At 40.0% G+C, this 15,248-nt stretch overlaps 1 protein-coding gene across 4 annotated transcripts in view; it reads right to left on the bottom strand.

Moving 5' to 3' along the window:
- Tnr (tenascin R) overlaps positions 1-15,248 on the bottom strand; it is a 407,880-nt gene that overhangs the window by 20,692 nt on the left and 371,940 nt on the right. For all 4 annotated transcript variants that reach the window (XM_010630206.1, XM_010630204.1, XM_033762105.1 and 1 more), the window contains 3 exons: positions 13,899-14,042; positions 13,092-13,222; positions 12,047-12,179 (listed from right to left, as the gene is read on the bottom strand). In XM_010630206.1, coding sequence (XP_010628508.1) covers positions 12,047-12,179; positions 13,092-13,222; positions 13,899-14,042 — 408 coding nt within the window. The remainder of the gene's footprint in view (positions 1-12,046; positions 12,180-13,091; positions 13,223-13,898; positions 14,043-15,248) is intronic.

Genomic DNA, 15,248 nt, shown 5'->3' on the forward strand with positions numbered 1-15,248 from the left:
AGTGATCAGTACACTAAAGTGCCTCATGGTTAAGTGCTTCTAGATGTAATTGTGAGATCAACAGGACTGGGGCACTCACCGGAAGAATTGTTCAGAAATTGGTTTATGTTGGGCATCAGAAGATGAATGCCGAGTGGAGTGAGGCTGTCTGTGAGACACAGTGCAATCAGATGGCTCCCTGCTAGCTGGGAGTGGAGGAAGAGACTTTCTCTGCCCTTGCCCTGCCCTTAGTTGTGTTGTGTGCTTGGGTTCAGTCTTTAAAACATCAGATTTAAAAGCTCTGGAAAATATCTGCCTGCTGCCCTCTTCAACGGCCTCAGCCCCAGGACTGAAGTCATGGCATCAGCACTTTTCTCTGAGCACGGCCTCAGCAGGCTTTTCCATAAGTGCAGGACAAAGTGTGGCACTTCACAGAAGTACAGGTGACCTCCTCTGCCTACCACTGCTTTGATCCCCCCCCCACCGGAAGTAGGTTTGTTGTTGGCTCTCCTTCAGTCTCCCATGTTAAAATTAATGGCCCACATTTGCAAAGTAGCTGGCTAGGCTGTTGGGGGCAGTCTGGGTCCATGACAGGGCAAGATTACCAGTTCAGCTTTCTCACAGCATCTTCCAATTCATTTACCTGTTGATTCTCTTATGTATTATTTTGACAAACATATGAGAAGTATCTCTTGGGTTCTAAGTACTGGGCCAAGAGATGTGAATATAAAGAAAAAAAGACAGTCTCACCTTTTGGATTGCTCACACTCTGGTGGGAGAAACAGACCTAAACAACCTTGAGTTTTAAGTGCTCTGGGACAGAGCTAGAACGGGAAGTTAGCAAAACATCCGTGTGGGCATGGAGTGAAGCTGGTAGATAAGGGTGAAAAGTGAGGGTCTGGGATGGAGCAGGCCTTCCTGTGTGCTCATCAAAAAGGGCTTCTTATTTTAGGAACTGATGGTTAGTCACACATTGGTGGAGAAGGAAGCTCCAGGCCTGTGTAAAAGAACAGTCTATTTTGGAAAACTGAAGATTTAGCAGGAGAACAAAGCGAGAATTGGGTTGGATGGATGCAGGGGGCTGGGGGGTGTGCAGCTGGGAATGTAGGCGGGGACTGGCCATGTACAAGGTTCTGTCTTCTGCTGAAGGTCTATTGGACTTTAGTCTTTAGAAAGACCCTTCTCTCTGCAGCACAGAGAATGAATCTATGTAGGTAGGACTGGCTGTAGGACCCCATTCAGGAGATAGTTGTAGGAACCCAGGGGGAGAGGTGCCAGCAGCCTTTAAGTGGGTAATGCCAATGGAGAATCTACTGACCAATAACAAGCATGGCTGTGTTTGTCCTATGCTGAGTTATTGAGGATGTTCCCGGAGCTCTGCAAACAACATGCCTTCTACCCAAGGACAAGTGCATTAAGTGTCTGAATATCCATTCAAAGATCAGCTAAAGGTGACTAATAGTAGGGGAATGTTCTAACATAATTTGTCTTGTTCTTTAGACTTACTTATATTAGAAGACCCAATTTCATGGCAGATCAGGTTCATCACAGACTGGCATTGCAAATGTGGCCCTTCTCTAACTCTTGATTCAATATGGCAAAGGGTTGGCCATGGTAATGCCTCCAACTTGGTCTCCTGGATGCTCTTCTGGGCCCACAGAAATCCTAATGTAACTGGAGAGATCTTTGTATATTGCCATTGTGATCTTGTCTCATCCTAGCTCTTACTTGTCAAAAATCCCTTATTGGCTTCTTCCTTGCAATTATAATAAAATACAAAATCCTTACCACGCCCTCCCTGTTTTAGCTTTGTCTTGCATGCCTTCTGCTCTCTCACTGCTCTTCAGCCTCACTGGTTTTCTTTTAATGGCTCCCACTTGCCAAACAGTGTTTCCTTGGAGGTGCACTAATTACTAATGCTCCTTTGTCTGTGATTCACTCTCATCACTCAAGGGCTGGCTCACAAGTCTCAGCTCAAATAGAGTCCTCTCCTGACCACCCTAGCTAAGCCCAAGGACTAGGATTAGGCAAGGAGGTGCTAACTGATAATAAGGAAAGGGTTCCTGCTGTGAGAGCTGTCCTCATTCATTTTCTTATCCCCTTGAATAGAAGTTTCGTGAGGATAGGCATCTGGCTATCTTGTTCCTCACTCTATCCTCAGCGTGTGGAACAGTATCTGATCCAAAGTAAGTGCCCAATAAATATTTGTTAAATGCAGGCTGCTATGCGAACACTATATCTTTCTCCTAAGATAATGAGAGGAGAAATTAAAATTAGATTTTCTGACACTTGGGACAACATAATTAAAAATAGGCCAATCAAATCCTGCATATAGTGGTGTGTAAGGACCTTCTATAACACTTACAACATCATCTTACTTGTATTACTGTTTGACAAAATTCACTAATTACCTTATGGGGGAAATCACATATCCCTGTCCTGTGGAATAGTGTAAATAACTCTGTGTAAATAAATTAGAACTTAAGTTTATGAACCACTTCCTTGAAAATAACCATCTCCCAGAGGTCACCTGAGGTGAAATGGGATAACTTGGTGTTATAACTACTTTTAAAAAATTGTATTTGTAATTAAAACCTCTACAAAGAGAATCTCCAGTCCAGGGGGCTTCCCTGTTGAATTCTACAGAGAATTTAAAAAAGAAATGCTGCCAATTTTATATAATATCTTTTAAGGAAATAAAGGGAGAAAGGAAAATTCACCATTTCTTTCAGTTAGGCCAAAATGACCCTGGATTAAAACAAAGACAAAACAGGACTGAAAACAGAGACTAGGTGGGAAGAAGTTTCAAAGTCCTACTCTTGACTCGCTTCCATTTTGCCATAGGAAAATTGTCACCTATGTATTCACGTGTAGTTGGTTCTTTTCAACTATACACATACGAGGGAGAGGAGTGAGTGACTCTAAAGGAACACTCATTTCAGAGACAGGAAGCACATTCACTCAAGAGGAGGACTTGTTGTGCCAGTAAGATCCCAGGCAAGGTGACATTGATCATATTGTGCAGAATCATGAGAACAGAATTATAATTAAGCGTGATAGCTTTATCTAAGGAAGTGAGGAAAGGCATTAACTACATGAAGAAGAACAAGAAATAAAATAGAAAGTCCTGGTAAGGACAATATAGTACAGTAGAAAAGATGAATATGGGATTCAAATATAGCTAAAATATAAATGAATGGTAAAGTATGACTGAGAAAGCCCTTAAGAGGGTAAAGGACAGCGTTAAGAGAAGGAAAACATTTTTTAAAAGTTAAGAAATTTAGAGGATAGCATACACATTTAAAAATCTAGCTAATGGAAGCCAGAAAAGGAAGAGAAAAAATAAGAGGATATTCTTAAATAAGCAATGAAGATAAATATGTCAGCACTAAAGATAAAGCACAATAGATTTAAAGGGCTCATTGAGTGTCAAATCAAAGATAAAAAGATAAGTGAACTGTAAGACGTGGAATGAGGTGGAAGATTATCAAAAAAGAAAGAAAAACATTAAAAATGTTTATATAAGGAAAGAGCAAATTATCAAATGATAAGAATATGATAGATATAAGACTTCCCATAGCAACACTACACATGAGAAGACAATGGGGTAATATTTTAAAATATGACAGAAACAAACATTATATCTAACATTTTATGTCTGATCAACTTGTAATTCAAATGTGGAGGTATAATAAAAAATAATTCCCGGGAGTATGAAATTTTAGATTTGCCTTAGAAAATAAAATCCAACATTGAAAATTTAGAATAAATACACGAATAAGCAGAATGACAAATTCTGGAGCTATGAAAACTAGAGGATGATTAACTACTTGAGGAAAATGTCTCTCTTTTTTTGTCATAATAAAACCCTGTAGCCAGAGAATAGGGAAAAGGAAAGCTTTTCCGGAACAACTAAGAGACACAGTCCACTCATTCTGTGTGGGCAGAGGTGGAGGAGACAGGTAGTGAGGCGTCCAGAGAGGTTTGCGAGTCTGTTCAAGTACTTAGATTTTTATAAAGAAGACACTATAATGATTTGCTTAAGAAACAAATAAAGGCAGAAAAACCAGAGTATGTATCTTAGATCTTAATAGCTGAGTCCATGAAAATGCTAAGAAGAGAAATACATTACGGGTAAACTGATTATGAAATAGCAAGGATAAAAGTATAAAAGGAAAACAGCTATAGATGCAATAGAGATTAAAGAAATCTTTTGAATGATTTCATACTTCTAACTTCTGTAACCCAGAAGAAATAAATGAATTCTTATAAAATTGGGAAGAGTCAAAACTGGCTCAAGAAGTCAAAGATTCATTTGAAGAGGTGATGGAAAAATAATTTGAATGTTTAAATTAAAAAAAAATACAGTAAAAGATATATTGCTACAAAATATGGAATAAGTGTGTTCAAAGCCAGAGAAAATAATTTGTGTTTAAATTAAAAAAAACTACAGTAAAAGATATATTGCTACAAAATATGGAATAAGTGTGTTCAAAGCCAGAGGAATATTTAGAGTATTTTGAGGTGATTAATAGCAATGTATCTTTTACTGTAATAAAAATTTTAATTTAAACATTCATAGTATTTTTGCACCCCACTTTATCAATTGAATGCATATAGCAATCTCTGTTGAATAAAGATACTACAGTGGTTCTCATCCAATTTATTCACTGGATTTGGCGCTGTGCAACTTCTGGCTCTTTCCCAAAGTCAAAATTACTGTGAAAGGTAAATATTTTGAATTAATTCAGGACACTAAGGCAGCCATAACAGTAGAATTAAAGACACTCACAGAAGAGGACTTCAGGAACTGGTCCAAAAAGTGTCAAGAACGATGGGATGTTTGTTCAAAGTGAGGCGGGTATTTTGAGGGGAATTCATGGCAATGTGTCTTTTATTGATATAAATTCTGTAAAAATTAAACATTCAATATAGTTTTTGATCCTACTCCATACGTATTTAACTTTAAATACTTGTAAGTGGGAAGGGATAGTCAGATATTCTGTCCTAGGCATCTTATTTTTAAAAATCAGAGGAAGGAGGAGGAGGAAGAGGAGGAAGAGGAGGAGGAAGAGGAGGAGCAAGAGAAGGAGGAGGAAAGCAAACAGGCAAGGATATTAGATTTTTTTCTATGAAGTCATACTCGTGGATTTCAAAGCCCTTAAGGAGGAACATACAAAAAAAACCTGTCAATTTTATTTACTATCATAGACATAAAAAGTCTAAACATGCAGTAGTTAACCAAATTAAGAATACATTAAAAACTTATATTCGGGTGAGGTTTCTTCAAGGTTAGTAAATAAATGTATAAAAAACAATGTAATTTACCTCATTAGTAAGGTAAAGGATAAAAATAATACAACTGACTAAATTTTGCCTAAAGTTTGTTTCAAAAACTCCTCACTTAGAATGGGAAAAAAAATTCATACCTTGCTAAATGTTTTAAGCCTAAAATCTAAGAACATAATGTTCTTGTCTATTTAAGGTTAGCAAATTACATATTTTTCTTTTTTTGGGGGGTACTGGGGATCAAACTTGGGACCTTGCACTTGTGAGGCAGGCAGCAACATATTTTTCTATGTTTTAGAAGAAAGGAAGTGCTATTTTCAGTTTAAAAAGTTAAAAAAATACAAGTTTAGTTAAAATTATGCATATAAAATTTAAGTGCATTTTCTTTAAGAATGGGAACAAGTCAAGGTTAACTAATTCTGTCATTATTTAACATAGCTCGGGAAGTCTTACATAATGTACTAAAGATTGAAGAAGAAATAAGAGGTACAAGATTATAACAATAGAAATAAAACTGTCACTATCTGTACATTACACACATTTATCTAAAAATTAACAAAACAGTAGGTGATTAGAATTAATGAGACTTTAGCAGTATTGCTAGATCAATACATAAAACTCAATATTTTTTACATCAGCAATAACCAACTAGCAAATATTTTTTGAAATTAGATAAAAATCACAAAGCAATAAACAATTATAAAATGTCCATAAATTAGCCAAGAATATAAAGACTGCTGTTAAAAAAACCTTACAGTCTGAAAACAGAGATGATTTAAATAAATGTAGACACATTGCTCATACATGCATTTAGGAGGGATGGCTTAGTATTATAAGGATGTCAGTTCTCTCCAAATTAATTAGTGAATTCATTGTGATTCTGATCTAAATTCAAGTTGAAATTTCCTTTGTAGACCTTCACAAATTGAATTTGATAAACTAAGGTGGTGCATATGGAAAAATAAATATCATCAAATAGCCAAGTCAAGCTTGAAAAAAAAAACCCTGAGGAAATCTGTCCTAGCATATGTTAAGATAATAATATTATAATAATAAGCTATAGATGTAAAAATACAATATAGTGTTTGTAAAAAAACCTGAATCAATAGATGGAATAAAATATAAAATAGGGGATTCAGAATTTGGAGACAGTTGTGTGCATATGGAAACTTCATATACAGTATAACAAAGCACCACAAATCAATGGAGAACAGGTGGATTATTTAGTACATAATGTTGGCAAATCTGGTTTACTATAGAAAGAAAAATGAAACTTATAGTTTCATTTATAACAATAGTGTTGCCTGATGGCCAGGAAGACTACTTAAGAAAGACTTCTAATAATAGCTAATACTATCAGGAACTCTGATAGACAAATGCACAAACTGCCAGCCTAAACTACATAGGGAAAGCTTGTTCCAAAAACAAAAGCCAAAAAACAAAACAACAAAACAAAACAAAACAAAAAAATACAAAAAAACCCCCGAAAACCAAAACAGTACAGCTGGGCATGGTGGCTCACACCTGTAATCCCAGCACTTGAGAGGGTGAGGTAGGAGGATCGCTGTGAGTTCAAGGCCAGACGACTACATAAGTGAAACCCTGTCTCACAAAAGAGAAGAAAGAAAGAAAGAAAAAAAAAAAGAAGTGAGAGAAGAAAGAAAAAGTGGACAAACTATATGAACAGTTCATTTACAGAGCAAAGAAATTAAAAAAGTTAAACACATGAAGAGATGTTCATACTCAAGCTCATATATCCATATAAAGGAATTCATCTAGAACAGTGAAACAGCAATTATATCCATGAGACTGTTAGAAAATACAGTCATTAAAAATGACATATGCCATTAGGAAGAAGGGACTGTATGGGCAGAAAGCAGTACTTAGTTAAATTATGTAAACATCTGCCCTGTCACCAGGAAGTTGTCCTCTGGGTATATAACTCAAAAGTGTTGCACTGATGCAGAAGTACAAGGTATTTATCACAGTACCATGTGGGGTGGGCGGAATGTTGAAGACAACCTAATGTCCATCTTGGGGAGAATGGAAGGCTAAGATGTGGTGGGTGAACATCATGCAGAGTTTCACAACAGTTGGAAGTGAAAGAGTATAAATGTGCAAAATAACACAGATGGGTCTAGGAAGTGGTGCTGAGTGAACTATCTGAGAACAGGGAATAAGTTATGTAACCCAACACCATTGTCATTCATTTAAAATATATTCAAGATGATTTTACAATGACAGTTTTCTGAAGCATACAACGGCTATCCCCTTAACACATTAAAATGGTGCATGTGGAGGGTGGGAGAGGAGATGAGGCAAAAGGAAATAAGTAGTTTGGAGACTGAGGTCAATGATATGTGATAAACCGGGTGGTATGATTGCCTCTGGTCTGACACCCAGCCATCTATTCATTTTGGACATGGATGGGAATGTTTTGGTCAAACAGAATTATTAGTCGTGTCTTGCTGCTTCTCCAGAGTCAGTTCTCGAAGAGAGAACTGTTCTCCCTCCTTACTGGAACAAGAACTCAAGCTGCTTCTAAGTAGTGGAGCAGAGAGAAGCCCTCTCAGCTCCCCTTTGGGTGATGGGGACACATATGAGTTGATAGAAATGAGTAGTGACCACCAGGATTTCCTTTCTAATGAAAGTATCTGATAACGGAGTTTTCACAATCCACCATCTATTGTTCAAGATCTAGACCTACCTTGCTGATCTTCATTAATTTTCACCACCTCAAAAACTGAAGCTTGTGTCAGAGGAACCCCAGAGTTAGACTGAAGAGACCCCCGAGCAGCTCAGCCTGGATGTGCTCTAGCAGGGACGAGCGCAAAGGTAATAAAGAAAAACTTCCCATTTACCCATCTCTGGGTAACTGCAAATGTCAGTCTTCACTTAACCTCAAGGTCAAGACAACCTATTTTATAGTGTTCACTGTCTCTGAGGATGAGCTTTAGCGTGAGCCTTGTTTGCTTTTTACAGTATTAAAATAGACAATGAAAACTGCCTCTCAGAAGATCATTTCACCAAATCTCTGTCGCTCTGCAGGGAATATTTGTTTCCTCATTTATATTCATGTCTCTAAAAGACAAGTAGACCTTGGATGAAATTTCAGGCGACACTAAATTATAAATAATGTATCCATATTTTTTTCTCTTCCATACTACTTGTATTTAATTCCCCCCAGAGTCTTGTGCAAACACCAGAGACAAGAGGACAGGAACCTATTAACATGATGGAAAGAATGAAATGGGCTGATGTTATGTGGCAGTAACACAGCAAGGGAAGACATCTTGATCAAAGGAGGGTTTTGAGGTTTTGAGGCCAGATCTTTTCTTTCCTCCTTTTTTTAGAAATTTTAGTATTAATTTTCTTGACATCTCAACACTGTTCCAGACCATTAGGCAGGCATCTGAGGGGTTGTCAGTGGTTGCAGGTCACTTCAGGCCCTAACTTTAAGGTCTGTTGTTCCATCAGAGAAGGCACAGAAAACATTCAGAATGATCAGCTGGGAGCAACCCTTCCTAAGAATAGGACCCTGCTAAGTGGAAAACTCAGGTACTGACAAGGAAAACAGAAAGAATGCTAGCTGCTAAAAGTAAATAAGCCTCTACATCTGTAGAGGTTGGTTTGCCGTGGCAGAGCTTCCAGTGTGCCCCAGACAAGCACAGCAGGAGTAATTCGTGCCCTGGGGAGGAGTGGGGCTCCAGACTGCCAGTACTCCAATCTGGCAGGTAAATGTAGATATTCTGCTCTTCACTGCTGCTTCCTTTCCTTTCATAACATTCTCACCCCCATCTTCAGGAAACTGATACCCTGTATTCTCTCCCTTCTTAATAAAATTTGCTCTTGGCACAAGTAGAAAAGGTGGGGGGAAGGGACTGGCTATTGGCAATGAACACTCATTAATATTAACATGCAAATGACTATGTAGCCTAGTGTAATTTATTCGGGAAAATTTGCATCAGACTAGCAGACAGAGCCTGAAATTAGAGGGACTTTGGCATCATCCTCTGTAGGCTGTGCCTCTTTGCCTGTGCCATCCCTTTGAGGGATATTAAGAAACTTCCTCCTCTCCTTCAGTTTTGCTTCACTAGAGACCATCTCTTCTGGCCCGTGCGGCTCTTCAGTTCAACCAACATTTATTATGTTTGTTATATGTCAAGCTTTGTGCAAGAGACCTTCACATGCATTATTTCTGCCCTAGAATTTTTTTTAATTCTAAGTATCCAGTTGTTTCAGTGGGTTCTGATAAATCTCCAACAGAACTAGCAGGGTTTGGTATATATCTGTGGCTTACATTTTTTAGTAACACTGCAAAAACTTCCAAACATGGAACACCTTGCTATGTACTAGGTAGTAGTGGTGACTCTCTCAGGCCCTCCAATCTACACAGAGCAAGCAGCTCGGTTAGTAACTGTATTCACTGCATAGGACATTCAGCTCCTCAGTATTCTCCTTACTGAGCTGATGCCCAAAGAGACTAGGGATAACTGGAGTCTTATACAAAAACAAATGAATTTAAAAGCACTTAAATACATCCTGACTGTCCCTTGCACTGCCCACCAAACAAAACCACTAGCCTGGCCTCCTCTCCAGATTTATGTGAGAATTGTTATCCCCTGGTTTGTTTGATCCTCCTGAGCCCCCAGCTGGATCTGTAATCCCACATCCAAATTATTGTATCTCCTTTGGTGCAGTGCGCCTAAGAGGGCAGTGACAGGCACAGGAGCTGTGCTCCTTTCCAGGCGTGGCAGGGTGAGGCACAGCCACAGGATACCACAGAAACTTTGCAGATTGTCATTCTGCTCATCACTCCTAGCTGTGGTGTCATGAGGATGGGAATCAAAAGCTAATATCGCCCTGAGCAACAGCTGAAACCCATATATTTGGGGGATAAAATTATTAGTTTAACCTAATAAATATGAAAATTGGGAGCTCTGTTTAAGTGTCTGTTGTCTGTGTTCTTTTCATAGGAAAGAAATTCTTAATTCAGTGGAAAACTCCAACCTATAGGTCTTTAAGTGGTAGCTTGGGAAAGGGCACCACGGAAGATCCTTTAATTAACCTGTAGATGTGCAGTGAAGGGTTTAAACGAGAAGAGAGGGACACCTTAATTCTTAGATAAAGCACCTACGAAACAGCGTAGAGGTGAGCATAATTGACATCAGCCCCAGAAAAGAGATCAAGTGTCCTCTAAATTCCACGTGGTAAAGGTGTATCTTGGGGTTTATGTCTTGGTTGTGTGACCACAGCTTATTTTCATTTTTGAATTAAATGAAATATTTGTTTTCCTGATTAATGCACACAAACAAGACACTTTGTGGGTTACGGGAAGGAATAAAAAAGAAAAGAGAGCTCAGTCATAAACTCATTACCCTACAGAGCCCCTGGGCTTGATGTGGAATATTTGATCAGTGTTTTCATTTGGAGTCAGAATGAGGACATTGAGGGGAAGGCATCTGAGTGGATCGGAGGGACTTCCTGTCACCTTCTGGGTATGGAAAGCCAAGCTCCAGGGCACGAAAAGGATCTAGTCAGCTTGGCACTTCAAGAAAGCAGGCATACATGCATCTAAGTCTCATATTTGCCCCACAGACATGCACACCCATGCCCCATAATATGAGGCAAAGAGAGAATTCAGTCTGGGCTGGACTTGGTAAAGTCCTACATTACAATCTGTAGAAAGGCACCATGGAAGGTGGCAGAGAGGAATATTAACAACATTCATCCCAGAGAAGGACCATCTTAGGTCAAATCCTAGATCTGACAACCCAACAACAAAAATAAAAATGAGAAAACACTTAAGCAAGACACAAAGACAGATTTCCAGTTCACCAATGGCAAACAGTAGGACAAATGAGGATGAAAAGTCTAATAGTGAACCAACAGGACACCCTGGACCCATAGCACAGGAGGTAACAAAACAGATCTATCAGGCTCTAGAAAAATTCAAATCAGAAATAATTTCCCAGTTAACCAGAGAGATGATGAGCAAAATGGAAGTCATGATTCAAATCCTAGATCTGCCACCTAAGAGCTATGGGACACTGGGTGAGTTACCTCATGTCTCTGTGGCCTAATTTCTTCATCTGTTAAATCATAGAGATAAGAGTCCAAACCATACAGGCTATCATGAGAATTAAATTAGATAATAGATATATTGTCTTAGGACAATGCCTGGCAAATGTCACCAAAGGGTAAATATTAAGTTATTTCCTGTTATACATACAACATTTTGATCCCTTAAGCATATTTTCAAAATGTCTTCTGCTGACTTGAAGGAAGAAGGCTGGAGGCATGGTTAAATGCAGAAGTAGAAAGCTTGGTTCAAATTCTGATCTAGCCACTCACTAGCTTGCAAGTCTCTGACTTCCATGCACCTTGGTCTCGTTAGGTATAAACAACACCGCAGAGAAATGCTTTGTGTATGGAACAGACATGAGAGTTTACTACTGCTGTCAGTTTCTGAATATAAGTGGAAGAGGGAGAAGAGAGGGAAAACTGTGCAGGCAAAACATACAGGAAAATGGAACAAGAAGGAACCTGTGTCTTTACTTGTTGCATTGGTTGGTCCAGGAAGACCAGGGATTTGGGTCCCTGGTTCTCCTCATTGCCTTGGTGGTAGGAGGGGTTCTGAAAACCCCTTTGAAAGGGGGAAGGAAGGAGGAGTGTCTTTGACAGCCCCCCCACCCCGCACAGTCCAAGCTCAGCAGAGGCTGCTGGGGAGCCAGATGTCACATAGGGGAGGAGGTGTCAAAGTGCTGCATTGCCTCACCTGTGGTGAAGGTGGTAGAGATAAGGCTGCTCCGCACAGTGTCCTGAGCCGCCTGCAGGAGCACTGCGTAGCCCGTGTTCTCCAGCAGACCTTCCAGCCGGATCCAGGTGTCCTCTGCATCCACGATCAGCTCCTACACAGAGCCAGAGGAAGGGAGGTAGGAGGGAGCAAGCAGCTTGTGACGTGGGAAGGTAGGGAAGGGAAGCCCAAAGTCTGCAGCCAGTTGCAGGATTGCAGTGGCCACTGCTGTCCTCTCCAGCCTACAATAAGGAGAAAGCTGTGCCAGTAAGCAGAAAGGATGGCTCTCCTGTGAGGTTTAGGCCAGCTCATGTTGCACAAATGTACGCTGAGGTAAATTTGGGCACCTGGATTATTGAACCCAATGATTTTTCAGATTGCACTGGGCTTACTTGAGAACAGAAGAAGCCAAGGAAATAGGATCCTAAGCTTCCCTACACCTATCAAAAGGACTAACTCTGCTTTAATTGTTTCTGTATATTTGGAATTTGCATATAATATTTTAAAAGGGTCCCACTGCAAACAAAAATCTGAACTTCAGTGCCCTAGTAGATTTTGTTGACTGATGACATAAAACAAACATTTTCATTCCGACTGTAGCCTTTATACATGTTGCCCTTATAATGCTTGTTGAGGCATAAAATCCTGTCGAATTTGCTTAGCCTGTCAGAAAAATTATTCCAAGACCATGTAGTGGGAGTTTCCAGTGTTTTAGTTCATAACATTGGAATCATCAGCACACCTAGAGATGCTGCAGGAGAAGACTAGAGCCTTGAGAAGACACAAAGACTCAGAGAGGGCTAGTGCTGTGTCTCCACTTTTGTAGAGCCAGGGCCCGTGGCGCCTAGGGCATGGGGTTTGCAGACTAGGGCTCTTTCTACAACAGTAGGTTGTGTATCCAGGATGGGAAACCTAGTTGGTTTCCTATGAACTGTTGCCTTCCACCTCCCTCTGATTGCCATAGGTCATTCCTCTGTCAGGTTCCCCGTGGCCTTGCAAGGGAGAAAGGGGTTGCCCCTTTTCTTACTTTGCGGCTTCCATCTGCAGATTTGTAGGTCAAAATGTAATTCTCAATTTCTGCCCTGGGAGGCTGCCAGGAGATCAGTGCACTCTGTCTGGTGATTTCACTGGCAGTCAGGTTTGCTGGAGGGTCCAGAACTGCAAAGGAGAGAAACACCAGGGTGAGCCTGTCTTTCCAGCCTACTTGATTTCAGATACAGTGGTCTCCTTGTCCACCTTTGTGGTCACAGGGCTGCTCACATACTGACCCCAATTCTGACTTGGGCAGGGACAAAAAGGGCATTCCTGGGTCAGAAGATAATCATTGAGCGTCGTGATCATTATTGCAGCTACTCCTCTACTTCCTTTACCTAGGCCTCTGGGCCTGGGAGTGACATCTTCCAATCTGACCTTCTATTCCTAGGACACTAGCCCTGTTCAACCACACTGACTGGGAATTCATGCTTGAACTTAAAATATTTTACATTTTACCTTTGTCTATTATTTTCCTGCTCATGATCCCACTCACAATCTCTCCCTCCCATATCTAGCTTTTTAGTATCCATCAGAGTTTTCTGGGCCAGGTACAATTTTAGTATTGGGCCCTCTTGGTTCTACCACTGTCACATAGATCCCAGTAAGACTAGGAAGGAGACATGTGCCTCCTGGGAGACAGCTGCAGCTCAGTTTCACTGGATTCGGGCTACAGTTGGCCAAAATAAGAAGAGCTTAATGTTGTGCTGTCCAAAACCTATAAACTCGGATCTGGCTGGTCATTTTTAGGATCCACAAAATCCTCCAGGCATATCAGGCCTGCAGAAGACCATGTACTCACGGGTAGAAAAGTTGGTGCTGATGGTGCCACTGGTGAGAGGTCCACTGGCAGCATACATGGTGACTGTATAGTGGGTGCTGGGAAGCAGGTCCACAAACTGGAACTCCTCGCTGAGTCCATCAACCAGGATGGTTTCTCCAGCAACTGAAGTCAGATGTATATGGTTAAGGATTGGATAAGGCTATGTGACTTAGCAAAGACCTAGCAAATCTAATGGGATTTCACAGACATTGGGTGCTGGAAAATTTTGAAATAACTCTCTTCTAGGTTATGGAGTTTCGCATCTTATACCTACAGCAATCCCCTCTCACTTGTTTTTACACCCTGAGAAAAAATATTTCTTACGTGGGGGCCAAATTTCTTCTCCACTACTCAGGTCTCTAGAGTTACAAACAAGAATCCAAGTATTTGTTCTATATGAGCTTTTCCTTCCTATAGCTCTTCCTAAAAGTGCCGTCTTTTTCATACTGAGAAAATTTCGCCCTCACCTCGCAAAGTTCTAAAATCTGCACAGTCCTGGCTGCTTCTCTCTGAACAACTAATGGGGACACTGGTAAGTGTCCCTGCTGAAATGCAGTAGTTGGAGAAGAGCCGAGAACAATGCTTGGAGGAGAACTGAGATGCACTGTCCTATTTAACAAGTGGTCAGTCTGCTTCTGTTTCTATTGTTGTATTAATCTGCTAAGCTTTAGGGCAATTATTTGTTATTGTTGTCACTCTCTGAGATAAGTACCAATCAAAGAACTTCTTTATTGCCACCCCATCCAATCTTTTGTGTTTGAGTTTTTACACCCATGGGCAGAGATTTGCATTTGCATCTATTGCTTTTTTCCCTTGTTGATTGAGTTGGGCCACTGTTTTAGTTTATTAAAGTAGTTTTGGAATTTGGATTACATTAACACCAGTTTTGTTTTATACACAAATTTACTAAGCATGTCTTCTCTGAGTTCATTCAAGCTGTTGATAAAACTGTTCACTGTATCAGGGCCAACCCTCTTTATTAGGCAATTAGAATATTTCAGAATCATTCAGCATTTAATCAGCTTTATTGAGCACATCTTCACCCTAGGTAGGGCCTTAAGTTTCAAGTTACTTGTGGCCTAAACATACAGAAAGGCATACAAACAAGAAAATCCAAACTGACTCTTCCGAAGAACACACATAATGACTACTTTTTTAATACCTCCCTTCATGGTGTCCTGCCATCAGTCACTTCTTCCGCCATACTAAACAATAGCAGTTTGTTATGCTCTCTCACTCCTCTGCAAATTCAGACAGGCTATTCTTTTCCTTGGAATTCTCTTTTCTTACCTCTTTATCTTCTTTGATTTTACCTTCTGTCTTTCTCTC

The sequence above is a fragment of the Fukomys damarensis genome, unplaced genomic scaffold (assembly GCF_012274545.1).
Source record: "Fukomys damarensis isolate Sample0158 unplaced genomic scaffold, DMR_v1.0_HiC HiC_scaffold_11, whole genome shotgun sequence".
Lineage (NCBI taxonomy): Eukaryota > Metazoa > Chordata > Mammalia > Rodentia > Bathyergidae > Fukomys > Fukomys damarensis.